Source organism: Aspergillus niger (genome assembly GCF_000002855.4).
Source record: "Aspergillus niger supercontig An14".
Classification (NCBI taxonomy): Eukaryota; Fungi; Ascomycota; class Eurotiomycetes; order Eurotiales; family Aspergillaceae; genus Aspergillus; species Aspergillus niger.
The window spans coordinates 1378115-1396857 of NT_166529.1; the positions used below are offsets into that span (position 1 = coordinate 1378115).

The window sequence follows — 18743 nt, forward strand, 5'->3', positions numbered from 1 at the left end:
ATCACGCTAATTTTAAATTGTTCTAAATCGAGCCACCGTCTAAGCTGGTGAAATGAAGAAAGTGATATCAGGCAATCAATCAATCAATATACGTCCCGGCAAATAACAACTTCACACCGACGACAATTCTAACTAGAAAAAGAGCAAGGCAGCGACAATGGCTGCTCATGCGGGAAACGGATGGGAATAAAAACATTCTCAGAGAACACATGTATCAATGTATGGTCAGGGTAGTCGGAAAATGTACAATCACAGGCCATACTTGTAAGTCATAAAGTCAGGATTCATCAAATAGGCGGAGCAGAAGTCAAGGGGGTCAGGTGCACGAGGGAAGGAAGAAAATAAAAAAGAGGTGAAAGGAAATACACAGAAGGTAAATAAGCGGTGGTATCAACGAGGCGAAGAAAGGGGGAATCGACGTTGAGTGGGTTCATAATACAAGAGAAGACTGAACATCGTGGCGCCAAAAGGGGCTTGAAAACAAAAGGGGGCAGGGCAAGACAAGGCGAATGACATCGGCTAATGTAGATCGATCAAGTCTAAAAGCAGTTGAGAGTGCTCTTCTTTTTCTTCTTATTGAGCGCATTCATCCGCTCCTCGAGCTGCGCCCGGGCGGCTTCGGCCTCCCGGCGAGCGTTTCGTTCCTCTTCGACGGCCTGCAGTGAGAGGCGCTGGGAGGCGCGCTCCTTGCGGAGCGTGGTCAGTTCTTCTTCCAGCTCCCGGGCCTTCTTCTTCCACGCGTCGCAGTCTGACTTGACCTTGTTGCTTTGCGCTTCAAGGTCTCCCAGGGCTTCTTCCAAGGTGGCAGTGAGCTGCTTCTCTGCGTTCAGGTGCTTCTCGATGGTGCGAATACGGGCCTCCTGATCATCGACAATCTGTGGGTTCACCAGCTCCTTACTAGTGTGACGGGAGCTGGGAGGAGAGATACTGCCCGTACCGTTGGTGGCCGAGGCAATAGTCGGTAGAGGGGGCAGGGGAATAGCGGGAGGTGGCGAAGGGAGAGAGGTTGCAGATGAGCTCTTACGGAGATTGGACGTAATCGAGCTGCTGCGGTCATGAGAGCTGTCTTGGTTCTTGATCTGGAGCTAGAAGAACGTTAGTCGTCGCCAGCATGTAGTCTTCGGTATATAAACACTTACCTCGAGCTGCTCGATCCGCACGCGGTATGTCTCAATATCCTTCTCATAGGCTGCAATCTTCACCTTGGCATCTTCCAATGCCTGGTCACGCTCCTGCTGAATGACGGAGAGACGGTTATGGTGCTGATCGAAGCTATTGGTGATCTGTTCCTCTAACTCCTCCACCAAGCGGACACTCTTCTCCTTTTCAGCCTTGACTTCCGCAATGATGGCCTCCTTCTTCTTGACCTGCTCTTCCTTTTGGAGCAGAGTATCTTCGAGGGTGGCAACCAGAAGAGCCAGCTCGTTGACCTTCGCTTCCTTGCTAGAGTTGCTCTGCATGAGCTCCTCCAGCCGGCCTTCATCGGATCCCTTGGTCTCAAGCTGTTTACGCAAATCCTCGTTGGTATCCAGCATCTCGGCATACTTGTCGGAGAAGTGCTGCTTCTGAGCCATGATTTCCTGTATTTGCTCCGCCATGGTCTCCGCGGTAACGTCGGCGTTAAGGAGTTTAGAAACCATATTGAGCAATTTCGTCAACTCTTCCCGCGACTCTAGGATCTCCGATCTCAAAGTCTTCATCGCCTCCTCATGCTCGGCGCTCATCGTGGCGAAACGCGACTCATAGTCACCCTGCGCAGCCGCCGTAGCCCGAGCTTCAAGTTCCGTCACCTCCTGCTTGTGTGACTCTTGTAGGGACTCCAGGTCCTTCTTGAACGAGTCAGCAAGGGACTTGTGGGAGTCGATCTCCTTCTCCAACTCTGACACACGAGACTGATGTACTTGAACCTCGTTGCTATCGTTGTCCTTTGCTGCCAGAAGTTCTGACAGCTGCAGCTGGGCTTCGCCGTGAGACTTTTCGAGGGAGGCAATCTTCTCAAGGTGGGCAGCATTGGTGGCCTTATGTTCGTCAATAACATGCTTCAGTTTTGCAACGAGTTCTTCTTGTTGCTCCCTCTCGGCCTCCAGCTCTCTAGCAGCAGCATCCTTTGAGGCAGAGGCTTCACCGGCAGCCGTCTGTTCAGAACGCATTGCGTCAATAGACGCCAATGCCTTGTCGAGCTCTGCCAAAGTCGCACTCAGTTCCTGTTCGGACGATTGCAGGGATTCAACGGCATTGTGGTGTTTGCTCTTCAGTTCCGTGACCTCTCCTTCGAGAGAAGAAATCTTTCTCTCTTGCTCTTCAGCGCACAGATCCTGGGCTTTAGCCGCTTCTTCCTGGGTCTTCAGGAGGCTCTTCAACTCTTCGATCTCGGCGAGAAGCTGCTTCTCTCTGGCGTCGTGTGATTCTTTCATCTCGTTGATGAGATTCTCTTGCTGCACCACTTGATCGCGCAGTTGATTGACCAGGCCCATGTCGACCGAGGACCCACCGCCTCCCTGCAAGCTCGACCTCTCACGAGTGAGTCCAGAGATGATGGTTGATTTTGTCTCCATTTCCTTCTTGACGCTTTGATTTTCGGCCTCCAGCGCCTGGATACGTTCCATGCGATTGTGTAGTTCGTGCATAGCCGAGTCGAGGTGGACTTCGAAGTTCTGCATGGTATCAGGGCGGGCCTCAAATTCCTCAACTGCAATATTACGCAAGGCGGCAAGGGAGCGGTGAGCCCGATCGACCGTACCAATCAGACTCTGACTTGTCTTCCTCCGGATTACAGGGGACTTGAAGCCTGGGGTGCTCGGCGGTGAAGAATTCTTCGATCGCTGCAGTTCGGCTTTCAGTGTTTCGATGAGGCTGAGGGTTCCTTCATGCTCCGACTGCAACTGGGCATACTTCTGCGACATGATGGAAACACCCTCCTGATGCTCCATGAGCAAACGACGCATCTGCTCCACTTCTTGAGCCTTCGCTTCATCTATCTCTCGAGTGTCGACGTGGTTCTCCTGCGGGACCTCGCCATTACTCAAGGTAGATTGCTCGTGCGAAGAAGCAGGCTCCCCGGCCAAGGATAACTCCGAAGAGAGTGATGGCGAGGACGACGGTTGTTTTCCATCGTTCGAGCCGGGGGCCTTGCCTTCCTCTAAAAAAGACACCGGGCGAGATTCGACGTTGGTGGAGAGAAGGTCCTGAACCTTTTCGTCTGGGTGACGGGCTTCGTCGGCAGCGTCCCGTTGAAACTCCGCCAGGGCTTTCATCGCTTCCGCATACTTCGCCTCGAGCATTTCATACTCACTCACAGTAGACTCGTGCTGCATACGCAGGTCGAACAACTCCTGAGTGACCGTCTCAAGTTTGTCCGCAACGACCTTGGTTTGGGTGGGAGTAGAAGCTCGACTCGCACGGGCACCGTTCTCCTGAGCCTCCAGGCGGTCAGTAGCCGATTCTAGGACCTTCAAATTGGTCTCGTCTGTCTCAGCAGTCGCTTCAGCCTCCACGGAAGCTTCGTGCACGGCTTCTGGGGCTGGCTCTGTCAAGCCTTCATCCGATTCGGGTATGGCGGTCTCCACAGCCTCAGTCAGGACATCGAGGGAAAGGGATGTTGCCCGGGTGCGAGGTTTGTAGGCGCCCTTGGCGGGAACTGGGACATGAGTCTCAAGCTCGTCCTCGGACTGCTCCTTCTGGTTGCCGTTCTGCTGGACATGATCAAGCTCATACAAAAGGTTATCCAGTTTGCCCAGGCTGCGCTGGCGCTCAATAACATGCTCCAAGCGCTCCATTTCCCTTTGCATCAGCTCCATATCTTGATCAGCTTCGGCCAGACGCTCCTCCAGCGTGGAAATATAGTCTTCGCAGTTGGCTTCGCTTTCGCGGGCTCGACTCAGCTCCTTCCGAAGTTCCGCCACGATAGCCGCCTGCTTCTCTTCACCAGTAGACTGGCCATCAAGCCGCGCTTCCAGCTCATGCAGATAGGTTTCTGTGCTGCTTTCACGGTCAAGCAGTTTCTGAATCCGCGCCTGTAATTGGGAGTTGACAGTCTCAACGTATGCGCACTTTGTTTCGCGTTCGAGAAGCGTGCTCTCCGTCACTGAGAGCGAGGACCTAGTGTTAGAAAGAGACGACTCAAGGCTCTGAATAGTCTTCTCGTACTCCAGGACGACCTGCTCGATCGACTCCGCAAACGATTGTGATCGCTTCAGACGTTCAACAGAAGTTTTCCCGACCAAGCTGACCACATCATTGGGGTCTGTCTCGCCAGCATGTTCGGAGTCCCTAGCGATCTCCGAGATCAATTTCGCATGACGCTGGCTGAGAGCGTTGTAACTCTCTTGGGTATCGAGGAGCTGATTCTGGAGCTCGACCTCCCTCTCGTTCTGTCGCTCCGCTCGATCCTGTGGGGCAGCGCTTCGACGGCCGTTCTCTTCCGCATTACGGAGCTGCTGGCGCAAGAAAGCGACCTCCGCCTTTAGTCGTTCGATAACTGCGTGCTTGTCGCTTTCGTCGGCAATCTGCTGGATGCGGGGCTTGCTCTGGATCGCTCTGGCTCTTTGAGCATACTGAACCGTATTCACGGTTTCACTCAGATGGAACTCCGCAGGGTTGACACATGCGATCATGTATGTATAGGCGTTACCACCCAGAGAGTCCTGGAGCAGTCGTGTGAGCTTCGAGTCACGATAGGAGACGTGAGCGCCGGCCTGGCGAGAGGATAGCTGCGAAATGACCTTGCCCAAAGCAGCAAGGCCCGCATTGATAGAGATACCCTCCTTTGCCCGTTCACCAGAGGCCCCGGTGTTCTTCAACCTCTCACTTCCTGCTAAATCCACGAAATGGAGCTTGCTATCCACCATGACAGAGGCATCAGAGCCAGACATCATATCCACTGGCATCGACATGCGCTTGTCTTTGGGTGTCGGGGACATGACTCCGTTGGATGCCTTCCGCTGAACAAGGTTCAGACTGAAAACCGCGTGCGATCGAGAAGACTTGGCGTTAATCGCGGTGGAATCGGTCTGCCGGATGGAGGAACCGAAGCTAAGAGCACCCATCAGATCTTCGTATGAGTTAATATTCACCTGGTGTAGACCCGTGAGAATAATACGTCCTTTGGCATCCTCACGGATGGTGACCGTGCCCCGGTCGCCCTGATGTGTCGATTCAGGCACAAGGAGATCTCGCAATTGTTCGTTGTAGATCTGCACACGTCAGTATCTTCAAATCGCGAAGCAACATTCGATGTGGGGTCACAAACTTCAACGTAGGTAGCCTTCAGCTGCCAGTTCTTCTCGACGCTAGCTTTCCCAAAGCTGGAGGCGGAGCCGACAGAATAGCGGGATGGAGTACGAAGGCCTGTGCCGCTGTTGCGATTCGGTTTGGCAGGGCCCTCTAGTTTTTCAAAGAGAAGCTGAGCCGCCCGAGGAATGATTCCTATTTTAGGTCAGTCGAATGCGCCGCAGAGCGCGCGATTCTCGGGGAGGACGAACCCATCGATCTCGGGTCACTTTGTTCACTGGGACCCGAAGTTCCCATGGTGTAGGACTTTCCCGCGCCGGACTGGCCATAGGCCAGGATGGAGACATTGTATCCCTGTAGAAACGAGCTCACACTATCGCTGAGGTAGTCCCAGACGCCATCCTGATCGACCGTCTCAGCGAACACACGGTCAAAAACGAACAATTTCCGGCCCTGTGGGACATCGATGGCAACACTGGTGGGATTGGTGACGTGGACCATGGGACGCTGGAAGCGCTGGGGAACCAATTCATATCCGGGATCGGTTGGCTTCAGGGGCGGTCGCACTCGAACAGCTAGAAAAGTAATCAGTATGCAGAGCTATACTCGTGAAGCCGCGCACGTGGGGCGTTTGAGGCGCCGAGGCGAGCGGTATCCGCAATACCGCATCTGAACCAGCTCAGCCCCAACGGGCGCACGCACTGAATGGAATAACGCACCGACTTTGACCGCAGTTTTCCCATCCTCATCCGATGCCCGACTTCCTCCACCGTGTCTACTGCTCATACTCAAGCGACTGGTGCTTCGGGGGGTCCGCATGATGCCGCTGAAAGGACGCTGAGGCGCATCCGCTGGCGATTCAGGCTGAGAGCCCGTCATGGCACTTTATACGATTGCAGGCCAGGAGGAGGGGGGGAGGAACGGGTTGGGCAGAGATAGATCGGCGAATGGTGGACAGAGATATGTTGATTGGTCATGAAACGGAGACGGGAGTCATCAGTCACGAATCGGTGCGCCAAAAGTGCGAATGTTCACTCTCGGTGTCCTTTGATTAGGATTATTATTTATGTGGGCGGTTCCGTCGCGTGAGATGGCGGCCTGCGGCACTCTGCGACGTCAAGCGGTCTCTAACCTGCAGGTACAAATAAAAAGCGGGAAGGTTCCTATCGAAAGTGTGAAAGCTGGTTAGAATGGGTGAACGGGAAAGGCGGGAGATGGACCGGAACAAGTGAATTAAGGTAAGGGGAAAGGGGACATAATTACAGGAGAGTGTCCCGACCACAGTGCGAACAAAGGGAGGGAGCAAACAGTTTGGACACTTACAGAGAGGCCGACAGAGAAAGAGAGAGAGCGAAGCTGCACCACCGGCGGTCACCGCAGAGGGGCTTAAGGGCAATGACAGAAGGGAGTGTGACAGGGAATGGACAGGAAGAGTTCCCCGGGTCTAGGCAGTACCAGCCAGGTAGAAAGGTATCTCTACGCACCCAGACTAGAAATCCGAGAAAAAACACCCAGGTGGGAGAAGCTGTCGCGGAGAGGAGGAGATGGAAGAACTCCTGAGCGGCGAGCAAAGTTAATTGGTGGCATCAAGGTTGAAGCGAACCGGGATGGGGCTGGGCTGGGGCGTTGGCCCAAGTCGGCCGCTTTACTATGTTGAGCTGGACTGAAGTGGAAACAAGTGGACGGTGCGAAGTGGAAAAGGAGGGCCGGCCAGCAACGGCGCTGCGGTGAATATTAGACTAATACTATTAATGAATGGAGAGAGAGAGAGAGAAAGAGAGAGAGAGGAGAGAGCCGATGGGAGGGGTTCAATTGATGGCACGCGGAGTTACCTCCAATTCCTGTCGGCTCTCTCTCTTTCTCTCTCTCGGTCTCTTAATACCTGAAATCTACTTTCTAATCTGCTTGAAAGTTGAAACAGGTCATAAAAAGCAGCCAGGTAAAAATAGTACCGCAGCTGAGACCGTGGTTCCTGACCATCTTCCATTGACGATCCAGCAATCAAGGGCCAGACTGCATGACACCCACAGCCAAAGCTGAAGAAAACAACAGATTGTCCGTCAGGCACCGTCCATGCAATTGGGATTAACCCTCAGGAACCAAGTCCCGTACGCCTTCCGGTATGGCCGTTACGACGCCAGGGGCAGAAACCCACTCCCAAAACCCACCCACCAGCCCAGCTGTCGGGGTCCAGAACACACCTCATGATCCCTACTTGGTGGCTATCTATCGTCGCGCTTGGTCCCTGGATCGCAATTTGTGGCTTGTCCAGATCATACACTGATGCGATCGGTGGTGACCTGATGGTCGGCAAAAGAAAACATACATATATTCCACATCATCCCCATCCGTTCGCCGGTAATAAAAAAGAAGCATTACGACTCACGAGCGGTTCCCGTATTGCCGACAGAAGTTGTTCCACGGTTCGCGGCGGATGGATTGCAATTCAGGAACCGAAACGGAGTCCGGAGTGCCACCTTTCCCAACCACATGGGGGTAAGGAACTCCATTCTTGTCATTTTTAGACGTTTCAGATTGGAAAGCTGCTGGAGATTCGCCAGCTGAGGACACGACACCAGCACCAGCATCACTTTTTTGCCATCCACCACTTGCTTCTTTACATTGGTTGAACAACAGCAACAAATCTAGTAACTAGTAGATAGCCATGCAGCCGGATCGTGAAAATTGTCATCCACAGGGCAGGGAAAAAGAAAGCAGGGAAGCCATACCAAAATAGCAGAAACCCCCGAGAAAAAGAAACGATAAGGAAAAGCACTCCAGAGAGCAAAGTGCGAACCCAGGCGACCAGGATGAAAACTTAACTTTAACCCACCATCTCCTTGACATCACATGCCTTTCAAGCGGAAAGAGACATTATAGGGTGAACGGGGGGGATGTCTCTCCCTCCCCCATTCCACGTCCACCGCTTGACACCAGTGTCAAGTGTTTTAGTTTAGTGATTAAACTACTGGAGACCGTCAAATGTGACCGGCAAACTCAGGAACCATCTGCATCGGGACGACGCATCGCATGCGCATTTCCCTCCCCAAGTCGGTAAGGTCAGTCAAGGCAAGCGAAATGACGACCTACCAGCCCAGCCTCCCAAGCCTGCACGGTCGGATAGGGACATGGCCGTCCAGTGCGTACCCTTTAGTCAGAGCCAGTCTGCTCGAAATGGAGAAGCTTGACCCGCGGGTGTTACAGTCTGTTGCTTGAGTGCGGGTCAACATGGTGCCATGGAGGGCGTGTGCGACAATCCATTCCCATTTAAAGAGTGGATTGATTGCTGTCCGAGTGGACACTAGACCGCGACTTAGCCAGTTAGCCTCCACCGGCAATGGATTAAAGGCTATGCTCCATCACTAACGGTCGTGCGATCGCGGTGGAAGAGGAAGAGATTGGCATCTGTCTTTAGTTAGCAGGCTACTGCTTTATGAGTGATAAAATGATAGCGCCTGGCATCCTTCATCTCGGTCGGGATACGTAAGTTCCCCCGACCGCCTATCAGCATCACTCTACGAAATTAATCCGGTTCCCCAATATTAGGCACTTCAGTATCCCCGACCGGAACGTGGGAGCTGGCCCCAAGCATGGATCATGGATCATGGACGCCTTTGAGTTCCCTGGATGATGTATCAACCAATCACCCAACTACTAAGCTCACACCTGGCATACTTCAAGTCTGTCGGTCATTGGACGACATATGCAGATGAAAAAGAAACTAAGTATTATAAATAAAGGAACATTAGAAATAAAGGAACATTAGAAATCAACCTGCGAGATTATTCCATTTTCGCAGACTAGTAGCTAGCCCATGGCAATTGTCGCTTTTGTCAACTACTCGGTAGGGTATAGTTCATTCTACTTCGGGCCAGAGATGCATTGAGACTGTTTCAAAGATGAAGCTGAGAAGGCTTGGGTGACATAAGGCAATCTTGTACAACCATCTGCCAAGCTGGGTGCGCTAATCCAGATCAGGCACGAGAGGCTGTATACCTTGTCGAAAACCTATTCAGATGACTTCTTGCCTTTACTGTGTCCATGACCCGACCCTCTAGTTGTGATGCAATGAATGCATACAGTTCATTCAGAGTCGGACTTCTAATCCATGGAAGCGCCCAACCCTTAAGTGTGCACATCTCTCATCTTCAAACAGCTCATCGGACGTTGACAAAGTCGGGGCTCGCAAGCTATGGCAGACTCAGGAAGAGCAATACTTGGGTATCACATACTACATTCATTGCATGCAAATTCCGCACTAGTCCGACAATATATATCCTATAGACGAGGTCCTACTCCCAATGACGTACAAATCCCAGTGAACCAACACCACTCCTACTTCAAATCGTTCCAATTTCTGCATAGTGATTCACGTAACCTCCATACTCGTTATGCACTTCTGTAACCAGCTATAAAACCTCATAATCCCTATATCATCATAGCAGCATAATCTACCCGCCTTGTTGTCAAGAACAGAGAAGTGGATGCTACTATATCTCGAGCCAAGCCGATTGACCGATCTATCAATCAATAACACCATAACCCACAAAATAGGATTCAACGGCTCATTGATTGCCAATGAGCCAGGGGAAAGGGATATCCGACCGAACGTTATTCTTCTCTGAGATAGATACTGCATAAATTTCTGGAGGTACCTCAATTTTTCTTCACCTGCCGCGAGCACGTTATTCTATGAAAACTGGACCCGATGGGAAGAAACTTGTTTAAGACAATTCTCTTCTGAAAGTAACCCATGTTTATAATTAGTAGTAGGCCTGAGCACGGGCAACTACTCCTACCCAATATATATAAAATGGGGGTCAGTCCATACTATGTAGAACTACTACTAATCGGTATCCCCACATAACCACCCACATTAACATTATACACTCAACATTATTCCACAGAACCGAACCCATCCATCAAGACACAAAGTAATAACCTAAATAATAAATCAAATAAAACCCTCAATAGCGCTCCCAACCCGCCTATCCCAATGATACTCTTCTATTCCTCATCATATGATTGGGTGGCCCCTGAAATTTCCAACGGCCGATCTTCACCCGGCAATCGGCACGTATATCTCCAGCAGAGTAACGATCGTCGAAAGTACCACCATTTTGTCCACTCTTCACTCCTCCACCGACCCAAGTCTTTTCTATTGCTTTTGTATTGTTCATCCACGGCAACCATGCCAATATTCATTTACGCTATTATTCACCTCTATTTTAACATTGAGGCTCATAGGAAGGAAGGAAGGGATGATAAATGTATTATATCCAGGTCTAGATATCTCCCGCTCATCACAAAACGCCACAACTGCCTATCCGTATCAAACCCCCAAACTCAAAACTGAACCTGCATAATCACCAATGCACGATTGTGAACTTGTCACACCCGCACCCCCATTCCACATTCCACCATCTTGAATCCTATCTTGACAGTAACTACTCCGTACTAACAGCGCAAGCAGCTCAGAACCAAAGACAATGAACTCAATTTCCACTGATCAACCTTGTCACTTCACATATAGAGTAGCAGGCTCGTATCGAGATACACTTCCTATTACGCATCATTGTATGGCATTACGGGGGGCTCTACAATAAATCGAATTCTTTGTTTAATGGCATAGCAAGTAGAAAGCTTCTTCCTTTCAATCATGAAATATTTCCGTAGATTGTACCTGCGTTTCAATCACAGGAGAGGAAAAAGTGATACATGGCCGATGGCCGAAGGAATGAAAGCAAGGATGCAGATACATAAGAGGGTACCTTACTTAAGTAATAAGGTTTATGCAAGTAAGGGGTCGCGTTAAGTTAAAGTTAGTCAACGCTCAGGCAGATGACAGGACATATTTATGGATAGATAGATGGATGGAATGATAGGATATATCAAGTAGCGTACCTGTTGCAAGGTAGATAGATCTATTCTGGAGGCAACTAACTTTGTACTTATATGCACGACTTCGGAGGGACGAGGAGATAAAGCATGATTTTAAAATAGATCTATCGGAGAATACGACAGACGCCAACGCAACAACTTTGTAAGCCACATGGGTCACTGGGGAGGCAACTAACTAGTCGGGTGACTAACTAGAAGCCTGTGCAATAATCGATCCCTGGCGAATGACAATCCACAATGGGGTAGAGATAGATCGCATCTTATCTAGATCAGTCTCATCGTTTCATAAGTGGCGTTGCCTTATGCAAGGGGACCGCTAGATCGAGATCGAGATCGAACGGTGGATGACAACGCAGGTGGATACCGAGATAAGACACTGTAAGTACGCTTTGGCATTTGCAACTAGAACTCGCACTATTCAATAATTCTGATAAAAGGTATGCGCTATGACATTTTTGATTCGTGTTCTCAATAACACCCTCCAACAATCTTCATGTGCTTCCTTGTTAACCTTCCATTATGGCGTCCCGGACTTGATCTTCCACTGGGGCCTCGGGTGCGTTAGCAAGCACCCATGGTAGCTCAATATCCGTAGGCGATATGCAGACAGGGTAGCCTTTGATTTGATCTTGTGTATACAGAAGACCGTTCACACACAGACATCCAATGAACTGCCAGAGTCTATGACACATATTGTAGGTAGAACCCCGTGGTATTCTCAGCTGCATATCGTTGAGTACCAGGCGTATATGTTGATAATAACCTAGCGAGTTCATGTTGCGCCCATTTAGACCGGTAATGTTATCCACCGTATCTGTGAATTGCCGGAGTAGGAAGTTCGGTATCCGTCGCGGTTTCTGCGTTGCTAGGGTTCGAATAAAAGTGTGAAGAGCGACATCCGCTTTCTCAATAAGCTGACGCTGAGTTCCAACGTGACGAATCAATGAAGCGTATGCACTGGGAGTGAGTATGTGCTCAGCGTTGTGGAACTCGTTCCGCCCCCAGTATTGCGCCATTCCGACCAAATGGATGAGACATTCGCGGTAGAGCTGGGCACACTGAATGTCTTGCGCCATTTTAGTATAGGCGAGAATATCGTCAGTAAGGCCAAGGAGGGGCTTAGAGGTAAGAGTCCAGGGAAGTATAATCTTCTCGATATATTCACGCACTCGGGGTACTGCCTGGAAGCGTATTCCGAGCAACACCATCCTTCGCCATCCTTTGATACCAACGTATGGTACAGGCTTGAGATATAACGCTTGCAGGAAGCAATGGAAGGACTCAATGGCGCTCGGGATACGTTCGTCTGGTATTTCGGGATAATCGCGGTAATATCTCTGCGGAGTTAATGCCACCTTGTCAGCGTACATTGGACTCGAGTATATAGAGCGACTCAGCATACCGCTCCCTTTCGGTAGATCCCCCAACCACCATCTTTCTCAGTTCTCGCCTCGAAATAGTGTACGCGACGCTCGGCATACTCGCCGCGCTGCCGTTCCTTCCAGATTCCAGTGTACTCCTTGATTAGACTTGAATGCGTTCGAAACTCCTGTCCAAAGATGTCGATGTGAGTGTCGGTGGGGCCTTGCTCATGCGGGCCGCAGAGAACAGGGACGCTGATTTTCTGTTCTCTCAGTGACTTGAATGGGTTATCATTGAATATCTGGGCTAGATCTGGGACAATATCGTCTGCAACTGCAGGGCTCAGGCAAGGGATCTCCATAAGCGACTCTGTGAGGTAAAGAACGGAAGGTGTAGTCTATAGGGACTGTAAAGATAGTAATCATGTATGACAGAATGAGGTGTGCTTAATCTGGTAGATGTCAGCAGTTTCAAGGATAGGCAGCCAGGCATTCTGGGACTTTGCAGAACCATGGAAGCATAGACTGGACAGGGCTGATGTTTATTGCCTATTCAAGCAGGCGGCGCCCTTAAGCTTTCCTCTCGCATCTGTCATGATATCAAATCTGGAAGTATGCTTGTCTCGCATACGTCAGTGCGGTTAGTACCAAACATTGTCCTTCTAATAGTGACTTCGATGCAGGTAATTTCTGCTACTTGTGGAAACGATTCTCGCCTGTTTTGTACTGGGAGTTTCTTCCCCGAATGTTAATGATATACCTGGCCATCGGATGAGCTAAAGATATCATATAGGTGGCCGAACCAACGGCTCCGATGCGCAGATCCTTCTGTATGTGATAAATTGACCTTGGCATCCCGGCCGATGGATCAGCCATCGGACTTTATCTGCTGTTGAATTACATCACGTTTTGGCTGATAGTCAAACTGCTTCATTTCATGATTCGAGTTGATTCTTTTTCCGGCGATAACCTTCGGGTCGATTCTTGTTTATTTTGATTGACGGTATCGCCCAATATCTCGTCCGGTCTGGAGTATGATGCTGAAACCCTTCGAATGAACGCGGTCAGTTACGCACAAGCACGTGTTTTGGCCTAGAAAATTCACACGTGATTATGTCTGGCCTATTGGCTTTATAGATCAATCTTTTTTTCATTGCGGGGATAATTGGGTCAAGTATTTAGCGATCATGCCATACATGGATAAAGATATGTGGCAATACCATTATACAGTCTTCCAGGAGGTATCACATTTACGGATAATTGTTATTATTCCACTCAAATTCTACGTCTGGACATTTAAACTCCTCTGACAACACCTCTACCTCCGTGTGAAAAGCTGTAACGCAATGCCTTCAAGCGCCAGATTCTGAAGTCATGGATAAAATAACCGCTGAAGCCCGTGACCAGTCAATTCCCCAATGCAGCGTCCATCAACTACAGCTCATCAGAGCGACCAACAGACAGCGGACCCTTCTTGACCATGATGGTAAGAACCTCATAGAGAACGTCTGCAGCGGCCCTGTTATGATGAATCATCAGTAAACAAGTCATAGGGTACTTGATGCAGGTTTGCCATACATAGTAGAAAGCTCAGCATTTGTATCATAAGCAGGTGCAACTTCAACGATGTCCGCACCGATGAAGTTCAATCCATCCAGTCCACGAATGATAGTGCGGAGCTCACGCGTCGACCAACCTCCCGTTTCGGGCGTCCCGGTTGCCGGTGCATCTACATATTGTTGTCAGGAAAGCCATGGGAATGCATTGTTGGAGATGACCTACAAGCAGGATCAAGGGTATCGATATCAATGGAGAGGTAAACAGGGTTCTCGGTACCAACCCTCTCCCTTATCTTCTTAATGATGCCATCCGTTCCTATCAAAGTGCATGTTAGTGGAGTACATAAAAGGTGACTGCACAGATGTACCAATAGTATCAATCTCTCTAGCTTCAACGATTTCGAACCCACAGTATCCGTCGTTCTCGTAATCGGAGGGACCGGAGAGCGTAGTGCGAATACCGGCGTGAATGTTGGTATCATTCTTCAGCAGGCCTTCCATCGCGGCGTGGTAGAAGTAGGTGCCGTGGTTAATCGCGGCGACCTGACTAGGTGAGCCGCCGAATACCTTTGGCTTCCAGGAATCCCTAGGGCAAAGTAAGCATTGGTTTCTCCGGTCCAGGAGTCAAACATACAGGTGGCTGTCAAAGTGGATAACAGTAACAGGTCCGTAGGCCCTATTTATACTGCGCAGCAACGGCAAGGTAATGGTATGGTCTCCTCCCAGGGTGATGATGCGTGGAAGGGTCTTTCCAGCCTTGGAGAGTCCGTACTTCTCAGCATCGGTGAATGGTTTGCGCATTAGAACACTATTGTGACCCTCTTCGATCTGTTGGATAGCCCAGGCGTTGTCATAACTATTCGCATCAGAATTTTGCTATCCCACCCGTGGTGTGGGAACCATACGACGTTACAGGGATATCTCCGCAATCCAGGACTCTCAGATCACTGACAAAAGGGTTCGCTTGGAGAGGCACATTATACCCGCCACTGAGAAGAATTACGGATGAGCATCAACGCCGTCAGGGATATTCATGGCAGGGTATAGCGTACTAGAGGTTGAGGCGGCGAGATCCTTGTCGGATTCCGCTGGGTCCGAATCTTGCTCCGGGTCTATACGATGTTCCAGTGTCAAAGGGAGCACCTGTTTAGTTAGTATGTATGATTATTGTCTTGTTGTAATACTGGATGAAGAGGGGGGGAGAGAGCAGCATACCGATGAATGCAATGTCATATCTCTCGGCTTCGCTGGAGAGACAAGGAAAGTAAGGCAGCCGGCCAAAGGTAGAGATGCCAGAGAAGACAGAGTCGGCCTGGCTTGTCAGCCAATAGATAAGTATGAGCTCAATACGAAATCACTGACCTGAGTGCCACCATCTCCGGGGAGTGTATTGTACCACAACCTTTGGTGCGGTCCAGCCAGAGGAGTCTGGTCATGACTGCTGTGGGCAGTTACGATACCCGAGAGAGCAAGTAGGCTCACAACTGAAAGATACATGTTGGAAAGATACCTGGGAGAAAAACGTAGTATCAATTTGATTGAAGAAAATGATGATCCAGGCAGGCTTGCAGGGAGGGGATAATTATATGCTTCCATCTGCGTCTCCGCTAGTTGGCTTCCCCAACCATCTCTCCTTCCAGTCCCCGCATGCCCTTTGGTTTCAACGACCCTTGGTTACACCGACCTTTACAGTACGCACGTTGAAGCAGAGTATGGATGGACAGAATGGCAAACTCCACGGTATGATCCCTATTGATGACCTGTCTGTCCGAAGTCTATACTCGAGTATTGGATATCTGACTATGTCCACTCACAGTACTGAAGATTACAGTCTACCAATTCCTTCTCCCAGGACCTTCCAGAATGAGTGAATAACTCGAGAACCTGGGAAAACCGAGTGGGGTACGACATCATCAGATGTGCATCATCTCTTGAGGTGTTGTAGTTGTGGGGTTGTGGGTATCATGCGAAGTCGAGATCTGTTCCATGGGCTAACGTCAGATGCTTGGCCAGTAGTATAAATTCGAAACGCATGAACGATCAAAACAGGAAGGCCGGAGGAGAAGAAAGTGGATGCTTCAGTGCATCAAGATCTTACACTGAAGCCTGGCACTAGTCTCATAGTATAATTCTAATCTACCGGGGCTTATCGTGCTGGTGTTCCACGGAGATAGCGGCCGGCATTTCTTATCAGCAACGCTGATCTTCATTCTGTGACGTGGGGACGGCCGAATTCCAGAACACTACTCCGTAAATTGACAACCAAGATAATTCGTACGATAAGCGTCCGATACCGTTCTCGCTTAAGAATTGAACAAAGAGCTGACAACGCTAAGGCTACCCATTCAAACTCTCTCGACCTTCCTTTTGGAGATACTAGATAGAGACCCTGCGTGGACTTTGCATGCTTCATACTTGATCTAGTTTATACCTATCTGCATTGCATATTACACAACAGTCGTGGCACCATTGGTGGTGTGTCCAACCTCCAATCGGTCATGGATATCCATTCGCTGAAACGCCTTATCGACCTCGCCTTCCCAGTTACTGAAGGCCACGATTGTCCACTCCAGTGCCCCCACAAGATACAATGCGATGCACTGTCCCACCCAAAGACCTTTCAGTCCCCATCCATTGAAGGCTAGCCAAATACCTAGAGGTAGTGCACCACAATAATAACTGGCCAGGTTGACTAGCGCGCCGACATGCTGTCTTCCCATACCCCTAAGGCTTCCTCCACAGCTACCGTTCAATCCATCGGCGATCTGGAACAACGCCACCCATGGTAGAACCTCCGCAGTGAGCTGTACGACCCCTTCATCGGAGTTGAATATCTTTGCAAAGACGTGTCGAGTCCCCATCAGCACAGCCAGCACGGCCCCTCCCAGCGCCATACTTAGCCAGGCCGCGGTGTTGGCCGCTCTCGATGCACCAGCTGCATCCCGGGAGCCTAGCAGGCTCCCCACCCGTGAAGATGTAGCGACTCCCACGCCAAATGGGATTGTGTTGAGCACTTGGTCTGCGGTCATGATGACGCTCTGAGCCGCCAGTGGGATTGTTCCCAGCCTTCCGGCTGCAAGAGCTACTATCTCAAAGGCCCACCACTCGGTGCCTACATGCACCACGCCCAGAAAGGCCAATCGGGCGAAAGTCCCAAGATTCTCGAATGCTTTGCGCGACCAGCCGCCCCAGCATTCGGAGCCGGCAATGAATCGGGCATACAACACGAGCAGTGCAAAGGACAGCCAGTAGGAAATGCCGGTGGCAAATGGCGCACCAAGCAACCCCATGCGAAAGGTGTAACAGAACAGGTAATTGAGCAATGCATTAAACGGCACCGTAATCAGCAAGACATACGTCCCAGGGCGCATAATACCTGTATCCTCTCATTAACAAACTTCCCAGAGATATGATGTCTGAGAAGCACGTCGGAAAAAGACTTACCCTGTGCTTGCAGATATTTTTTCATGGCCTCGAAGTAGATATAACCCAGACCGCCAGGGATCAAGCAAGTTAGGAAACGCGCACTATCCCGTGAAAGCTGGGGGTCCTGGCCAAGCAGAAGAAACACAGGCTCCGAGCATGTCCAAAGAATTGCAACGGGGACATAGAACAGGCCGAGGACAAAGAATGCCCGCTGCAACAGAATTCCGAGATCATGCTTATTCGAGCTGCCTGTGAACGTTGAGGAGGCTAGTGTGTCCAATGCGGTGGTCCCGCCTAAGGCGATCATCCATGCCGTGACCATGGCAAACATCAGTGAGAAAGCTGTGGTGGCCAGGTTCTCCGGAGAGGTCCGTCCCACAATCAACACCGAGGTGGTTTGTAGGCTGTTTTGCAGCGTGTATGCCAGAATGACTGGTATGGAGTCCTTCAACAGCCGGAAAAATTCGACCAGAAAGGAAACCGACGATTTTGCGCTTTTGGAGTCGGGGTCGGGGTCGACCTGCTTGGGAAGTAGTGGCGTATGTTCCTCTTCATGAGTGTGCGCGGAAGAGGTCTCCCGGTAGCTAGGAAGAGAGTCGTACATTATGCAATGATAGTAGGCACCCAGGGCTCAGTGTTTAGAAGAACGAAGTGTTGTTTACCTCGGGGACAACATGGACTACGATGCTATTAAAGCCTTCAAGTTTGGAGAACAACATAGCTGAACGCATTCAAAAGCACAAAACAGCCCCTTACCTCGTAGAAGCAGTCTGTTACTCAAATGGCAACCGCGCAGACCAGCAAATGATCCACCACGAGCTTATCCAGATCGGGATCACTGACCCACCAGGAGAACTTAGTCGAGCTGCATGTCAGCGCAGAATGATCCAGAGGCGGGGCTGCCTCTTTCTCAAGATATTCACCTCTTTGGGACGAGCGTGGGGGACTGGACAGGAAATGCCATCCACCCTTGCATGATCCGATATCGACCCGAGATGTCGAGACTGACATCATGGTGTCAATTCGAAGACTGTCTAGCCTTTTGATGCCCAATATTACAGATTAAGTTGTCTACTTCTTACGCAATATTAGTCCCTTATCTGGGATGCAAATCAGGGGCTATCAAGCATGTGCAGCATCTGATACTGAGTTGTACTCGGATCTATTTGAGTCCCGCCGATGTATGGTTCCCCAGACGGGGTCTGACTGGCTTAGCTTCTTGCACTTATCTGTTGCAAGAAAGGGATTGTTGACTCCCTATGCGGGA

The 18743-nt window shown here is 50.3% G+C and overlaps 6 protein-coding genes across 6 annotated transcripts; all 6 read right to left on the bottom strand.

The window, feature by feature from the left end:
* Positions 1 to 539: 539 nt before the first annotated feature.
* Positions 540 to 6108, bottom strand: An14g05920 (uncharacterized protein; the record flags this gene model as incomplete). The annotated part of the gene is made up of 5 exons (XM_059744326.1): positions 540 to 1079; positions 1140 to 5192; positions 5249 to 5424; positions 5481 to 5804; positions 5949 to 6108. 5 exons carry the CDS (start codon positions 6106 to 6108, stop codon positions 540 to 542), a joined length of 5253 nt encoding a protein of 1750 aa, XP_059602388.1.
* Positions 6109 to 6815: 707 nt separating this feature from the next.
* Positions 6816 to 8359, bottom strand: An14g05930 (uncharacterized protein; the record flags this gene model as incomplete). Its single annotated transcript, XM_059744327.1, has 4 exons — positions 6816 to 6951; positions 7431 to 7529; positions 7616 to 7874; positions 8320 to 8359. The coding sequence occupies 4 exons, from the start codon at positions 8357 to 8359 to the stop codon at positions 6816 to 6818; spliced, it is 534 nt and encodes a 177-aa protein (XP_059602389.1).
* Positions 8360 to 9085: 726 nt separating this feature from the next.
* An14g05940 (uncharacterized protein) lies at positions 9086 to 10653 on the bottom strand (the record flags this gene model as incomplete). Its single annotated transcript, XM_059744328.1, has 7 exons — positions 9086 to 9193; positions 9264 to 9368; positions 9462 to 9521; positions 9608 to 9919; positions 10293 to 10358; positions 10451 to 10552; positions 10627 to 10653. 7 exons carry the CDS (start codon positions 10651 to 10653, stop codon positions 9086 to 9088), a joined length of 780 nt encoding a protein of 259 aa, XP_059602390.1.
* Positions 10654 to 11636: 983 nt separating this feature from the next.
* Positions 11637 to 13146, bottom strand: An14g05950 (hypothetical protein; the record flags this gene model as incomplete). The annotated part of the gene is made up of 3 exons (XM_059744329.1): positions 11637 to 12485; positions 12533 to 12889; positions 13123 to 13146. The coding sequence occupies 3 exons, from the start codon at positions 13144 to 13146 to the stop codon at positions 11637 to 11639; spliced, it is 1230 nt and encodes a 409-aa protein (XP_059602391.1).
* A 779-nt stretch (positions 13147 to 13925) lies between these two features.
* An14g05960 (uncharacterized protein) lies at positions 13926 to 15547 on the bottom strand (the record flags this gene model as incomplete). The annotated part of the gene is made up of 9 exons (XM_001401182.1): positions 13926 to 14010; positions 14070 to 14220; positions 14274 to 14366; positions 14419 to 14636; positions 14685 to 14906; positions 14956 to 15039; positions 15103 to 15193; positions 15266 to 15362; positions 15413 to 15547. The coding sequence occupies 9 exons, from the start codon at positions 15545 to 15547 to the stop codon at positions 13926 to 13928; spliced, it is 1176 nt and encodes a 391-aa protein (XP_001401219.1).
* Positions 15548 to 16497: 950 nt separating this feature from the next.
* On the bottom strand, positions 16498 to 18080 carry An14g05970 (uncharacterized protein; the record flags this gene model as incomplete). Its single annotated transcript, XM_001401183.1, has 2 exons — positions 16498 to 17426; positions 17495 to 18080. The coding sequence occupies 2 exons, from the start codon at positions 18078 to 18080 to the stop codon at positions 16498 to 16500; spliced, it is 1515 nt and encodes a 504-aa protein (XP_001401220.1).
* Between the last annotated feature and the right edge of the window lie 663 nt (positions 18081 to 18743).